At 54.2% G+C, this 15,464-nt stretch overlaps 1 protein-coding gene across 1 annotated transcript; it reads right to left on the minus strand.

The window, feature by feature from the left end:
* Nucleotides 1-1,301: 1,301 nt before the first annotated feature.
* CNGA2 (cyclic nucleotide gated channel subunit alpha 2) lies at nt 1,302-10,020 on the minus strand. Its single transcript, XM_084813413.1, has 7 exons — nt 9,522-10,020; nt 7,754-7,905; nt 7,171-7,281; nt 6,373-6,537; nt 5,340-5,447; nt 4,034-4,140; nt 1,302-3,124 (listed from the first exon to the last, which is right to left on the minus strand). The coding sequence occupies exons 2-7, from the start codon at nt 7,870-7,872 to the stop codon at nt 1,713-1,715; spliced, it is 2,022 nt and encodes a 673-aa protein (XP_084669539.1). The 5' UTR covers nt 7,873-7,905; nt 9,522-10,020; the 3' UTR covers nt 1,302-1,712.
* Nucleotides 10,021-15,464: the final 5,444 nt, after the last annotated feature.

A 15,464-nucleotide genomic window follows, 5' to 3' on the forward strand; every position in this document is an offset into this window, starting at 1 on the left:
GTGGGCCACAGTAGGGTGTGTGTGAAACCCCCTTACCTTGGGTCCATGGGGGGGGGAGGTGATCCATCCCCCCTCCCCCCCAGAATCCTCGCCGGCCCTGGCCGGCTCCGCTTGGCGGCGAGTCTGCAGAGCAGCTGCTGGCGGACTTCCGGCCGCTGGGACGCAATTGGCATCTGCGTAGTGGATGCCATTTGCATCCCTGTTCTTCAAGTAATAGGCTATGTAAATCTTTACGTAGCCTATTACTGCAAAGAACAGGGATGCAAATGGCATCCGCTATGCGGATGCCATTTGTGTCCCAGTAGCTGGAAGTCCGCCAGCGAAACCATCCCCTGCCGGTCCGTGGAAAAATTGTCTTCCACAAGACTGGTCCCTGGTGCCATAAAGGTTGGGAACTGCTGAGTTAGGGGGGTCATTGGGACCATCAACCCAGGGCTGAGGTGGGGGAAGGGAAAGAAGCATGGACAAAGGAGGGGGTTGGATAGCGAGGGGTAGGAAGTCCTCCTTGAGAATGCCAGAGCCATTTGCTCCTGTCACCTGGGCTTTCCCACATCCAGAATAAATGCCCATTTTTGCTATCTAAACGTTAGGATAGCTGAGTTGGCTTCAATAATTAGGTGGTGGAGGAGGAGGACCCCAAATAGGCCTGTTCTGATGGCCAGCCTGCCATCTCTCTCTCCTTCAGCACATACACATGCACTGGGGCAGCCACTCCAGAATAAGCCTCCATTGAAACAGGGCTCGATTTCTCTCCCAAGCACCTGAAGCCTCCTCAGGAATGGGCTGGAGTGTGAGGAAGGTATTGTGCTCAACCACTTCCTCTGGACAAGTCCTTCCTAACTGCCGGGGTATGTGGAGATCTCAACAACTGAGCACCTTCTCCTGCTAACAGGTGCAATTACTGGCACCCCAGGGTTGTTGCAGAAGAAGCCCATATTCAAGGACTGAGGGGAGAACCATGACTAGGGAAGACCTTAAATCTTCAAAGAGCAGGGGGAATGAGTTAGGAACAGAGCTGGTTAGCTGGCTGCACAGCAGCAGAACTGGGGTTAAAGAATTTGTGTGGAATTTCAGGATTGCAGTGACACAGGCACTCTCCACCCTCTGGAATTCTGGAATCTTCTGGTCCTCACTGAAACAGGTGGACTCATGCCCTGGCATACACACACACACACACACACACACACACACACACACCTCCTTCTTCCCTCTGCCCAAACCTAGGGAAAATATCACAGTCAGCTCACAAGATGGGTTGCCTCTGAAACTGTTCCATGGACAGGAAGGACAGGATCTGGTGGGGCTTTTCTATCAGGTTTTAGTATCAAAGTATGGAATTCTGCTTTGCAAAAGAGGAAAGAGTTGTGTTACAAAAGACCGTGAACAGCTTGTGCAGTCTGTCTTGGAATGTTCCAAATATGCACCCTCCTGAGCAATTCCATTTGGGCTATTCAGGGGTGATGGCAGGGAGGAACACACAGCTGGAGTACAATTGGGAACTGGAGCTCCTTAAAGCAGTCCAAGGGAGCTGCCACCAGCCATCTTAGTCTCGCTGAACAGGAAGAAGAGGAGCCACAAACCTGAGAGAGAGCAGCTGGAAACCCCCAGCTGGGAATGAATGGGAGGGGCAGCCATATTCAGAGCTGCAGCCTGGAGATGGGTCTATCCAAGACAGCCGTGATGAGCAGCACATACCAGGGGCCACTGCCTCCTCACAGTTTAGCTCCCTCCTCATCCCTGGGTGGGCTGATGGAGCCATCAGAGAAAAGCTCCTCCAGGTGGTCCTGCTTCACCTTACTCTCCACGGAGGTGATACGCTGCTTGAGCTTCATCTGGGCAGCATCGTACTCTGCCAGGAGTCTAGAGAAGCGGGAGTTCAGTGTCTCCAAGCTGGTCTCCAGCCTGTCCAGCTTCTGACCCACATCCATCCCTTCCATGCCTTCCGCTGCTGCTGCTTCATCCAACAGCCCTTCCTTGGTGAGGATCTCTCGGCCGCGTTCCTCTAGGACTCTCTTGGCATCCGGATATTCAGTCACTGCTTCCATGAGGTCCTCCTTAGAGAGGCAGAAGAGGTCGGAGTAGCCAATGCTGCGGATGTTTGCTGTCCGTCGGTTGCCCATTTTGCTTCCTTTAATGTTGAGGATGCTGATCTCCCCAAAGCAGCAGCCAGCAGTCAGCAGCGCATACTGAGTCACACCATCATCTGCCACCACCGCCAGCTTCCCATCCTTGATGATGTACATCTCCTTGCCAATATCCCCCTTCCGGCAGATATAGTCACCTGGGCTGAACACCTGGGGGCGCAGCTTGAGCACCAGCTCCACCAAGAGCCCAGCCTCACAGTCTTGGAATATCCGCACTTTCTTCAAGGTCTCCAGGTGGACGTTGATGGCAATCTCAGCCCTCAGCTTGTTGGGTAGGTTCTTGAGCACCTCCCACTCGTCCACTGTTTTCTTGTTAGTCCAGAGGTAGTCGAACCACTTGATGACCTTGACCTCCATCTCCTTGCTCACTTTGCGGAACTGCATGTAGTGCTTGACAGCATCTATCTTGGCCTGGAACTCTGCCCTGTTGGCGTTCATATTGGAGATCATAGAGCCCACATTCCCCACAATGGTGGCAAAGATGAGGACCCCAATCAGGAAATCAAAGATGACAAAAAGGTACTCTTCATCCCGCACAGGAGGGGGTGTCTCTCCAATAGTGGTCAAGGTCAGCGTGGACCAGTAGAGGCAATAGATGTACTCCCGTGTTAAATAGCCATACTCTGGGTCTGATATATTTGGATAAACCCAGGTGTCTTCTCCAAAGCCAATGGCCTTAGAGATGGCATAATAGATGCAGGCATTCCAGTGGATGATGACCAAAATGTACATCACCAAGTTGCAGATCCGAAAGATGTTTGGGTAGCTGGTCCTTGTCTCCGTCCGATCAAAGAACTCAAACATGCGGGAGAAGCGCAGCAGCCGATTGAAGCGGAGCTCTGGGCGGTGTATGCCAGTTGCAAAGTAGGCAAAGTCAGTGGGCAGAATGGAAAGGAGATCCAGTTTGAAGTGCATTGTGCCAATGTACTTATCGCGCAGCTTCTTGAGGTCTTTGACAAGTAAGCCCTGCTCAAGGAAACCTGCCCGGGAAAACACAGAGTGGCATTCAACCCCAGCAGCCCCTCGCCTCCTGGATGGGGTAATTGCAAAGATGGTTAGGTATGTATGTATTAATTTATTTCCACCCAATCTGCTCCTTTCACATGCCTTAACCCACACCCATCTCTGGCCTCTTCATCTGACTAGAGCCAGACACATGCAAGATAGTGGCCTACGGGTTGTTTCAGATGGCAGATAGCTACAAAGGAACACATCTTTCATTCTTCCAGTGATGAATTAGATGCAGGGGGTGCTGAGATGATGCCCGGCCCCAGATATTCTGAGAACATTCAATACTGTATTTTCTCCACTTACATCAGGGATAGGCAACCCTTTTGGGCCATGGGCATATTTAGCAATTTCATAAACTGTCCTGGGCACCACCACAAAATGGCTGCCATGGGAGGTTTGGCAAAGGACATGAGTACAAGGCAGAGGTGGGTCCTGAGCCCCAATGGACTTAACAGCCCACAGTTTTCAGCACCAACAGAAACCTGTCTTTGATTTCATACCACAAAATGTGTTTTTTCTAAAATTGGGAGGGGGTGGGCAGCACCAAGAAAGATGTCTGGGAGCTCAGTGGTGCCCACGAGCACTGTGTTGCCTATCCCTGATTTAGATAGTTCATTAACTCAATGTGGTGCCATGGCAAAGGCCTTTGCCATGCCAGAATACTAATGCCCAGGTGGGTAATCCAAAAATATTATCCAGCACTGAATGTTGATCAATCTTTCATTGGAAAGCTCTATTTTTCAGAGCTGCTGTTAATAAGATTCACTTTCTTGGGGTCATTTTTTGCCTCGCAAGGCAGAACAGGATCTTCAACCTCAGCCATAGGAAGGCACAGCTGGCCCTTCCGTGCCAGAGCCCTCCGGCCCCCAATCCCTCACCTGTACGCAGCTGGATGACAATGTCCGCAATGTAGATGCTATCAGCAAGGTAGTCTAGAACTAGCCACCAGAGCAAATACTTTGTTTGGAGTTCATTGAAACAGGCTCTGCAAGAGATGCCACAAAAGAGGAATTCAGGAGTCTGGAGCAGCCCAGCTGTGGCTGCCCCAGTGGCCCAGGAGTGAGGCAATGAGGAGGAGGAGGATGGCCCGACAGCCAGGTCAGCCGCCCACCAGGCTGTTTTGGTATGCGCAAGGGGGAAGTACAGGCATGTGGCAACCCAGGGGAGGACATGTTGTGCAAACACACACACTGCATGAAACACACTCTTCCGGCTGTGTTTCACACCCCTACCTGCAAGGGTGACAAACTACTTGCAAGGGGGCAGGGACAGGTGCAGGGAGGAGCTTGTCCCTGTTGCCAGGGCAAGTGGTCTGGCACTTCTTTGCCTTGATCCAACCATACACCTCTGAGTGTGTGTATCCCCATCTATATGCATCCCCTGCTAATCATGCATAACTATGCACACCGAGAGATGGATTCAGGCAACATCCCTCTGCCACACAGCAAGGGCATGCAAGGAAGGAGCAGCTCTGGGAGCATCCACCCAAAATAAGCAGGGAGCCGGGTGGGAGTGCAGCAGCCCTGAGAATGCCCATGATGGGGATGTATGTTTGTGAGTTTGTTTCCTTGTTTACATCTGGGCTCTGAGGAAGGGCAGATTGGAGGAAGCAGGAGCAGTGAGGCAGCCTCCCTTGCCAGAGACCACCAGAGGCATTTGGTAGGAAATGGAAGCTGCTCCTTGGAGAAGCAACTGAAATGCCAGAGTGGCAGCAGATTGGCCCAGCTTGGACCTCGCATGCCTTGCCAAGTCTGGTAGCCAAAACAAGGGCTTCTGACAACCAGCCTGTGTGCGTGCATGCGTGTCCCCACGTACGTGTATTACCAGATGTGTTGCAACTGCTCTAAGATAGCAAGTGAACTATGTGTTTCCCAGAGTTTCAGCAGTGGATCAACCCTGTCTTGCTGGGATTCCAGCGAATTACTGACTGTTAAGCCCCTGCTTGCTGTAAGGAGTGGGGATCCAGGAAGCAGCCTAGCCAGAAAATGGGGTAGAGGGGAGAGGAAGGGCAGGGAAGAAAGGAAATGCAAGGACTGCGTCCCATTCTGCAGAGTGTGGCTCCTAATTTTGCCATTCCCAGCGGGTGGAACCTGCCCCTCCCCCTCTTCTCTCAAGGTGCACCACGGGCATGAGAAGGACCATTCTTCAAGGCTGCTTTACCCAGCAACAAGGGCTCCCACTCACCGTGCTACCAGTGTGCACCAGTTATAAAGAACAGGCACAGCAATGACCAGAAGCCAGCGGTAGTACCAGTTCCCAGCAGGGTCCACTACAAAGATTCTCCATTTCTTCCTGAAAACAGAATCAAAGCATTATTTTAAAGGACATGAGCTGTCAGTGGTAGTGGGGATAAAGGGGAGCTGGTGGTGAAGAATGCAACCTGTGAGCCTAATATCCCCCCCCCCCCGTTGAAATCTCAGCTCAGACAGGAGCTCACTGAATGGGGTGGGGGTGATTTGAAGCAGTGAGAGGAGGAAAGATTAAGCAAACACTTGCATATGCACCCACGCCCACATCACACACACATACCAAAATAATATTTGGTTTTCTGAGTGCCAGCTCCAGGTTTTTGAGGGCCCTTGGGCAAGACACCCTGAACAGGCCCCTTCCCTCAGCGAGTCTACCTTCTCACCACCACTGTCACCAGCAGCGCTCTCTCTCTGTCTCTCTCTCTCTCTCTCATCACTGCTATCCCTTGTCAGGCAGAGAGCCAGTGTGCAAGTCAGCAATGGCATCTGTTGCTCCTTGTTCTCACCACCACTGTTGTCTGGTCCAGAGCAAGAGGCAGGTGAACAAGCAGATTGGTGAAGAGGAGGACCAATTCCAGGAGGCTCTTGTCAGTGGGCCCCTGCTGGGGCGTGGGCCCTTGGCAGGTGCCCAGCCATGCCTACCCTTGACACCAGTCCTGGCTTTTTATAACAGCATGGAGGCGCCTTTACACACAACATGTTGTTAATCCCAGAGATAGCCACTGGCAAGAACACAGGGGTCAGATGTCCTGCTTCACTGGGAGTGAGGTGGCAAAGGAGGAGGAAACAACCACAGGCTGCCCCATCCTTGGGGTTCCTCCCTCCCTCCCTAGAGTATGATGGATCAGCCCTCTTGCTTTACAGTGCTGCATCCATGCCTTCTCAGCTTGTTTGCGGAGCAGACAGTAATGGAAGATGTGGGGGCTTTACGTGGCTCCAGCCAGATGGGAGAGAAGGTGGCGGCTTACTTTTTCTTTTGGTCCTGGTCTCCAGAGCCATCTTCAGTTGCCGCTGCCGCCAAAGTCTTCACATCTGGCCCTCGGAAGCGCTCGAGGAATGAGTCTGGCCGCTCCTCCTTTTCTTTCAAGCTTTTATTTGCCCATCCCCGGAGAACCATCACCAGCCGGGCTACCCTGGAAAGGAGGGGGCAGGAAATCAGGTGTGAGTCTCAGCCGGTGGAGGGCTGGGCGGAAACCAGCCAGCCGCCTTGTGTGGGCCTTCCTGACTTCTGTGCTGCGTGGCACTCTTTCCACTTTCATAATCCACCCAAGAGTGCCTGTTACTGGGCAGTTTAAAATACAGTCCATAAATGTTGCCCTGGGCCAGAGTAGAAATGTCCAGGCAGAGCTCCTCCTGACATGTCCCACTTCTGGAAAGGACATCACCCAACCACCATCACATTTTGCAACCTCATGATCAGAAAATGTTATTTAGACTTGGGCTGACACTTGTCCACATCATCCCTGCATCCACAGTGGAACTGCTGACAGAGGCAGGAACAGCAGCCCTGTTTCCATTGACTGACTGGACCACAGGGCAGCTCACCACACCCAGCCTAACTCCTACCCACCACCAGGAACTAAGAACAGAAGCATCAGGTGCTTCTCGACACCTTGGGGCAAGAAGGCTGCTACGCTCTACCTTCCAGATTCACGACAAAGCCTGCACAATGGCTGTCCTCCACAGGAGGCATGGAGAAGTTGCCTCTTTCCTTTGGCAGGGCTCAGTGGCCCTCAAGCCGTGCCTGGCTGAAGCTACACAAATACCTGGAGAGGGCCCCTTTCTTGCGGAGAGCTTGGTGCGGTTCCTGTTTTGCATCATCCAAGGCAGCCACCCGCTGCAGCTCTGAGGACGTATCATCGCCAGTGGAGGGCAGTCTGGGGAGAGACCAAGTGGGCAGGTGACCCACAGAGCAGGGGAGGGAAGGACATGGAGATCAGCATGCCTCCCGGGAGGGATCTCTCCCCACATCTCCTCCTCCGTGCCATCCATGTCAACAGAGGATCCCTGCATCAGTCCAAATCCTGAATCTCTCTCACACAGGTGCATTGACCCCAGAACATGCTGAGGCTCTGCGCCCTCTTCCCCACCACTCACCTCTCCCCCCACCCCCACCCCACCCCCACCCTGCTCTTGACCCTGAGCTCCTCCCCAAGGGCACAGGAGGGCTCCCCTTCCTCATAGGTGCCTTCCCCATATTCCATCAATTGCATGTTAACAAAGCTATTTCTGAGCATGTTTAGAATGCCTTCTCCTCATCACTGAGCAGCCAAGCTCACCCCATGTCCCTCTGATTGGCTCCTTCCTGGGCCAGGCCCTTGGAACAAAGCCCAGGAGCAGCCCAGTCACCTGCTGCAGCGGTTGCTGTGCTCAGTCCCCTCCAGATCACCTTCGGAGGCCATCGTCACCGACCCCTGTGGCTGAGAGTTGGCAGGGGAAGCCTTCACGCCATTCCTCTTGTCCATCATCCTCCATGTGCAGAAGGGTGCACCAGGAAGAACCTGCCCCAGAAAACATGGGAAATCGATCCTGGAGATGGCCCCAGGGATGCCTTTTTGGTGGCGGATGCTTTGCACACAGCCTTTTGGGTGCACTGGGGGAGCGTGTGGATGAGGCCCTGGTGCAAGCACAGCCTGCCGAGCACAGCCCCTCCCTGGTGAAGCAGAGGGGCGGGGCAGGCCTCCCCTGCCTTGGCCGAGGGGCAATCCCCACGCAACCCCCTCCCCCACATTCCTTCTACCCCCCCATCTTTCCTCATCAAGGAGGTCTGGGTCGGGAGCACCGGCAGTCCCCCATCCAGGCATGGGACAAACTGAGACCTGCTTAGCTTCAGCAAAGCTGCTGCATCATGTGCCTTCGGATCGTGCCCTTTGGGGCCAGGGACAGGCCTGCACATCAGCAATCTTCAGGCAACTGAGACCACCAGAGGTTCCACCCCTGCTGCCCTCCCCTCCTTGCAGCCTGGCCCCACTGCCCCAGTCTCGGGGGGGGGGGTGCCACTGAACGCACACAGACTCCCAGGTGCCTGCATTGCACCTCCAGCTCCCAGGAGCATAAGCACCCTTCCATCTGGCCCAGACAGCATTTGCTTTCTGGCTCTGCCCGGGAGCGGTGTGGGGCCAAGGAAACAGAGTGGGGCCTTTTGCGTCTTGGTGGGACAGGTCCAACCCTGCCACCAGCACCCTGTGGAGTCCAGAGCAAACCACCATTGGCTAAAGGCCTCCCAGCCACACTCAGGAGCTGACCGCCCCAGCATTCCCTCTTTCAGGGAGTTAAAAAGAGGGAAGCTGAGCAGGCAGCACCTGCAGATCTGGGGCCTGGCCTGGGCCATCCTCACGATCCCAAGTCAGTCCCAGAGCATTTGCTTGTAGTGGGCAAACCCCTGTGGCCCACTTCTGTTTCCCATCTTTATTTCAGGTAAGCTGAAAGATCTCCCCCCATACAGACCCGGTAGGCCAGTCCAACCTTCGAGAAAGCCTTGCTGTCTGTGCCGCCTCCTGCAAAGTCTCCCCTGGGGGCAACGTGGCAAGTCTCTGTGGTGGCCCCTACCCTGGGGAACTGCCTCTTCCCCTCAGCGATATGTCAGGCACCAACAATGATATTCTTTCAACCACCTTTAAAAACTTGTTTACCCTGGCTTTTCCCAACTGTTTGCTTGTCTAAATGTTGTTGTACTTTTATAATGATGAATTGTTTTATAAGCTGTTTGCTTTGGCACTTTTTTTACATGGGAATCAGTATATAAATACTCTAAAATAAATATTGTGGAGATGCAGCTCATCTACTGCACAGGATTTTAACTGATATTAATAAAGATAATAAATTATTTTAAAATGGTTAGTTCACAGATTAATAGGTAAGTCCAATTAATAGATAAATCACTATTTTCAAAGATTAAAGATGTGAGCTGGATAAATGTGAATGTGCTCGGACGCTCATTTGAATGTTAGTGTACAGGAGAACCTCCTTTCACCTCTCCTTCTCCACCCTTGAAATCCTCGACCTTTTTTCCTCCACACCCCTTCCCTTCCCTTCCCTTCCCTTCCCTCTCCCATGGGGTCCCTCCATGTCATTATTCAAGGCTTCTCCCAGAGGCTTTCATCCTTGTCACGGTTACCAAGGCAACAGCATCCGCATCAAGCCTTCCCTAACAACAGGTGTGGGTGAGCTGAAGCGCGCCCAGCCACGCTCAGCGGGCCCACAGCAGCAGCGAGAGCCCCGCAGCGGGAAGGGGGCCCTGGGGAGCACGTGCCGCTCACGAGGCGCGCGGAGGCCGTGCTGGAAATGCAGACGTCGGGCAGCAAAGATGGCGCGACCGCGGCGCGGCTCCTGGCAGGCTGCTGCGCGGCAGCGGCACGGAAGCCGCACCAGCGCGCCACGCCGCTCGCAGCTGATCGCGCAAACGCCGCCCCCCAGTCCCACGGCTCGCGGGAGGAAGGCCTGTTCTGTCACGGGTCCCGCTTGCATCACGCCCTCAAGGCGTCACCTGAACCTCAGAGCTGCGACGGCGGGGGCCGGGGGCTGCCGCGGGGACTGGAGCGGCAGTCCCCGGGAGCCGCGCAAGCCCCGCGAGGGCGGCGGCGGAAGCATAGCGCGCGGGGCCGCGCCTCCCGCTCGCCGGCCCGCCGCCGCGCCGCCGCAGCTGACACCCTGCTCCTGTGCGGGCACATCGCAGGCGCAGCGCGCCGCCGCGGCGCCCTTCCAGCTCCCTCCGCGCGCGCGCGCGCGCACGGACGGCCAGAGCCAGAGGATACGGCGGCAGCACTGGCTGTCTCGCACGCATCGAGAGCCGTTCATGTTCTTCCTGGATTCATCCCAGTGGAGATTCGACCTCTGGCGGTGCGCCAAGGGCCACCTCGCCTCCTAACTTGCCCAAGTCGGTCCAAATGAACCCCTCGCCTTCCAAACGCGGACCTCTGAGCCCCGCGCGGCCAGCGGCGCAGGAGGAGGTGCAGGGGGACGTCACGCCTGAACTACGCCCGGCGCTTCGGCCGGTCGCCCACCTGACCCCCGGCCAGGCCTGAGCCGCCAGGGGGGCGAGCAAGGGAGCCGGACTCCCCGAGGCCCAGCGCCAGCGGGGTTCGGCCCTGTCCGCATGTCCCTGCTGCGTGCGGGGGGCGGGAGCAGAGCATTCCGGGGCAGTTGGGAGAGTCCGTTGGGGGGGCGTGAAAGACAGTTAGAACTGGGTGGGGAGCAGGACGCAGAGTGGGAGGCTTGTCAGCTGCGTCAGCCTCATGGTTGCGAGTGTCGACGCCGGACATGTTATAGGAGTCATTAATAAGATGCTGTTCACGGTTTGGTTCTTATTTCCAAGTAATTCTTTTTTAAATTGACACTGACTTTCTCTGCCTCTTCTGTGTGTCTGAACTGGAATTATCTTCTGACCTTCTTTGGGCGTCCACAAATGCAGAGTAAAGAGACCCCTTCCCATTTCTTTATATGGAAACTGTCCGCCAGCATGGAATAAAATAGGTTCCCTGTACTGAGGGAATCTATTTTATGTTTATATAATTATTTCCTGTGCCAAGGTGACATGAAATGGGAACAAGCATTGGGAACGTTCCCCAAAGAGCAGCAGCAACAGGAAGAGAGGCGGGTGTGAAGCCACGGGGGGGGGGGCACACGGCAACAAAGACATGGCCACTACACAGCACTTCAGCCCCTCCGACCCGCCCCATCTCAGCCAGGGAGGCTGCGGGAATTCGGTCCCCCACTCCTACTCACTGGTCAGGTGCTCTGCGCAGGGCTGTGCCCGGACCCAAGCCCAGCGCGGGCACCGGGCAGGCTGGCACGCGGAGCAGCTGCAGCTTCCGGCGGCTCTGACGGCGGCGTGAAGGGAGCCCCCTGCACCCGGGCCTCAGCTCCGCGCCTCCGCCCGCGGGTGCCCGGCGAGTTGGAGGAGTTGCTCTGGCTCTGCTGCTGCTGCAAAGGCTGCCAGGGCAACTAAGCTGTGTCCAGGATCCATCCTAAGGAACCCAGAGAGTCTTCAGCAGGCTGAGATGGCAGAGGATGACCTGCCCTCAGAGCCTGTGGCATGGAAGAGTGACCCCCAACACCCACGCACACGCCCTTGCTCTCCAGCCCCGGATCTCAGCGGGAGGACAGAGCTAACTTCTAGGGCTGGCAAGAAGGCCGAGGAAGCCGCTGCCCGAGCGTGCGTTCGCCTGCCCCTCTGGCTGCAGTGCACCTGCCTCCCGCTCTGAGCCAAGGTGTGCTCCGGCAAGCGTTGATCAGCTGCCTTTGTGTCTAGGGGATGAAAGGGAGCCACCAGGCTCTCCCTTGCCTGAGCCATGGCTGCTGCTTAACCCTTCCTCTGGCTTCAGTTCAGCACCGAAGCCAGACCCAAAGGAGGTGGGATCCCTTTCTACTCTCTGCTGCCCCAGAGCCTCCCACCCCATCACACTCCTTTCATAGGGGTGCAACAGTTGGCTGCTGAATGTGCCCTAATACTGGAGCTATGCCAAAACATGAACCTGCTTAGCCAGTAAAAATGCAACTCCTCTTCCTTTGAAATAGGGCCCTTCCTTATGGCCAGTGGGCATGGAATGTCAGATCAAGCTAAAGTACCAACAGCTGGCACTGCAGATGTCTCACACCAATATCCAAACATACTATTTTCTGGTTTGAAAATATGTCCCCCCTCTGCCCCCCACTTTTCTTTTTTTGCAGCTCCAATTTCCAGAATTCCTGGACAGCCGATATCACCAGGTTACATTTAGTGCTGTTACTTGATTAAAGAAATGGAAGTTGAATGATGATATGAATTTTATTTGATTAATTGATCCAATCTGTATCTGAATAAAATGAGTTCTGAAGCAAAAAGCACCTTCACTTTGTTTTTAGATGTGTGTGCCATAAGAGGCATGCATTCCTATTGTGTGCGAGAGAAAGGGGGTGCCTCTTTTAAGCTGCTGTTCTTGGCAACTGCAGTTTTTATAAGTAACTGATTTTTTTAACATTCCTCTGCTTAATCAGGGCACCCTTGACCAAAAGATGCATGTGTGTGTGTGGGGGGGGGGGGTAATCAAGTAATCTAAATCAACAAATTGAGTAAACAATGCAGCCCTCATTACATTAGAAGCAACTCATTGCTCTGCTTATTCGTCACCTCATCATGACCACGCACACACATGTAATGACCCACACTTTCCAGTTCTGTGCGTGTGCACAGGGCACACCCGTTTGTGTATCACAACTGCCAGCAAAGACAGTCACCATTAAGTGGCCCTGCAGATGGAGTCGAGCTCATATGGAGCAGTCCAGGAGATGACCCAAAGCAAGAAGTGAATGAGGGGTCCCTGCTGATGGAGGTCCACCTTCCCACAGCCACTCCTGAAAAGTGGAGCCACCCCTAACCCCAGTGGCCTCAGGGCTCAAGTTCTAAACCGGCTGGTGTCAGGAACTCAAAGCCAAGGCCCTGCTGGGAGCTCTGGGTGCCGGCCATGGCTATGTGGCAGAGTGAAAAGGAGGCGGGAGGTTGCCATCCAAACACCTTGCCTAGCGCCCGATATTGTCTGCTATGACTTGCAGCAGTTGTCCAGGGTTTCATGCAGAAAAGGCTTTTCCCATCTGGTGGCTGGACCTTAATGGCGAGAGTGCTGGACTGGGAGCCGGGAGATCCGGGTTCTAGTCCTCAGCCATGGAAGCTCACTGGGTGACTTTGGGCCAGTCACAGACTCTCAGCCCAACTTACCTCACAGGGTTGTTGTTGTGAGGATAAAATGCAGAGAAGGAGGATAATATAAGCCACCTTGGGTTCCTTGCAAGAGGAAAAAAGGCAGGATATAAATAAAATAAATAAAATAAGGGATTGAACTGGAACCTTTTGCCTGCAAAGACTGAGCTATGGACCCTCCCCAAAGGCAGATCACACATGCTCAGAGGGACTCCTCTCTTTAGACAGGGTGCAAATGGAGGGAGGCAGACTTAGGCTTCCAAAACACATGGCTGGGCCTGGCACCAGAGCAGCCACGGTGAGGAAGAGCAGACTTGGCAGGGGGTTGACTTGCTTTTCTTCCAAGCTGTGAACATGCCCAAGAAGATCCTTATGCTCCCCTGTGGCGGTGCTGGTGATGGGAAACACACAGGGAAGCTGGGGGAACCGCGGCCCTTCACCCCGAGGGCCCGCACTGCAGAGCACCAGAGACAGGCGGCAGCGGCGCTTGGAGAAGCAGCAGCCCAGCCACTGCCCCGCCTTCCCCACAGGCCTGTGGCTCCCTGGGGCACCTCTGTTACAAAACACACCACCAACCCGACAACAGTCCTCTCCCAGGAGAAAAAGGCAGAGGCAAGCAAGCAGCGCAAAGGATGGCCAAACAGCGGCAAAATGCCCGCTCATGCAGGAGGGGCAACAGGCACACGTGAGCCCCGACTGCGGACTCCCTGCTCTTGGCAAACACTGGCGGACTCCCTGCTCTTGGCAAACTTAATGCTTGGAGGGTTACAGAGGGATACTGAGGCATGCATTGGACAGTCTGCTCAAGGAACCAGGTGTGGCGCTTTAGGGGGAGGCCAGCAGCAGCCAGACGCCCATGCAGCCCATCCAGCTTTGTTGTGAAGTGCGGAGATGCTGCTCCCATCCAACATATGACTCCTATGGGCTCCGCTCTCTTGCTTCTGCTGCTGTGTTTAAGGAGTTACATCCAGACTTAATTTTCCTGTTACGAACCATGGGCCTTAACTGTTGATGGGATTGTTCACAGCAGACTCATGGGAGGGGCCCACCAGACCCCCCCCCCCAGTCCTTACCTCTCGTTGTCAAGGTAAGGTGGGCTGGGCGGGCAGGCAGGCGATAGATCTCAATCTACTGGCAAGTCTCTGGGCAATTTGCAGTATATGTACAAGGATTTCTGACTCCCAGTTTTTAAAATAGCAGCAGCAACAAATCACACAGATGCTGCTCCCCTAAATTATACTGCTAGAACAGAGGAAGCTTGGGGTATCCAAGAGTGGATTTTGTGGGAAAAACTGTGAGGTCCATTCACTTCTGCTACTCAAAACAAGTTTTTGGATTCAGAATTCTTTCTTTCTAAGTGTCCGTCTTTCTTGCCAGGCTATGGTTTGTGGATCCCTGGGTTCTGGGAAGAAACAAAAGAGATCCCACATTTGAGTTCTGCCCAGACCCGTTGTAAAGAACAGCTTGAAGAGAACTCGATTACCTGGAGAGCACCACCCGACTCCAAGCAAGCTACTTGCACTGCCTGTGCTGCCCCTCCTTCTGAGGGCACACCCACCATGCACGCCAGCAGCACTGGTTCCGGTCCAGCAGCCCAGCGAGGTGGGCACTCCCAACACGGCAAGGGCTGCAAAATTCACTGTCCTGCCCCTCCAAGTGAAGCAAAGCACAGAGTAGGAAGAAATGGGCAATTCTCAAAATGGAGGGATGCAATCACTGCCTTGTTGTGGCGAAGGGGCTTGCATAACTCAGTGAAGCCATAAGCTATGCCGTGCAGGGCCACCCAAGACGGACAGGTCATGGCAGAGAGTTCTGACAAAATGTGGTCCACTGGAGAAGGAAATGGCAACCCACTCCAGTATTCTTGCCAAGAAAACCCCATGGAACGTATCACAAGGCTAAAAGATATGACGCCGGAAGATGAGCCCCTCAGGTCGGAAGGTGTCCAATATGCTACTGGGGAAGAGCAGAGGGTATTTCCAAGTAGCGCCAGAAAGAGTGAAGCGGCTGGGCCAAAGCCGAAAGGACACTCAGCTGTGGATGTGTCTGGCGGTGAAAAGAAAATCCGATGCTGTAAAGAACAATATTGTTTAGGAACCTGGAATGTCAGATCAATGAATCAAGGTAAGCTGGAGGTGGTCAAACATGAGATGGCAAGATTGAACATCGACATCTTGGGAATCAGCGAACTAAAATGGACAGGAATGGGCGAATTTAATTCAGGTGACCATCATATCTACTACTGTGGGCAAGAATCCCTTAGAAGAAATGGAGTAGCACTCATAGTCAACAAAAGGGTGGGAAAAGCAGTACTGGGGTACAATCTTAAAAATGATAGAATGATCTCAGTACAAATCCAAGGCAAACCATTCAACATCACAGTAA

This window comes from Heloderma suspectum, chromosome 9, assembly GCF_057233095.1.
Source record: "Heloderma suspectum isolate Gila_16-S chromosome 9, 16-S_ref, whole genome shotgun sequence".
In the NCBI taxonomy this organism is placed as follows: Eukaryota; Metazoa; Chordata; class Lepidosauria; order Squamata; family Helodermatidae; genus Heloderma; species Heloderma suspectum.

Bases quoted from the DNA above. Each gene is read 5' to 3' on its own strand.
- CNGA2 (XM_084813413.1), bottom strand. From the start codon at position 7,872: ATGATGGACAAGAGGAATGGCGTGAAGGCTTCCCCTGCCAACTCTCAG. The intron at 7,282-7,753 runs GTGACTGGGCTG...GTCTCTCCCCAG, and splicing joins CACAGCAACCGCTGCAGCAG to ACTGCCCTCCACTGGCGATG. The intron at 3,125-4,033 runs GTGAGGGATTGG...TTTCCCGGGCAG, and splicing joins TGTCATCCAGCTGCGTACAG to GTTTCCTTGAGCAGGGCTTA.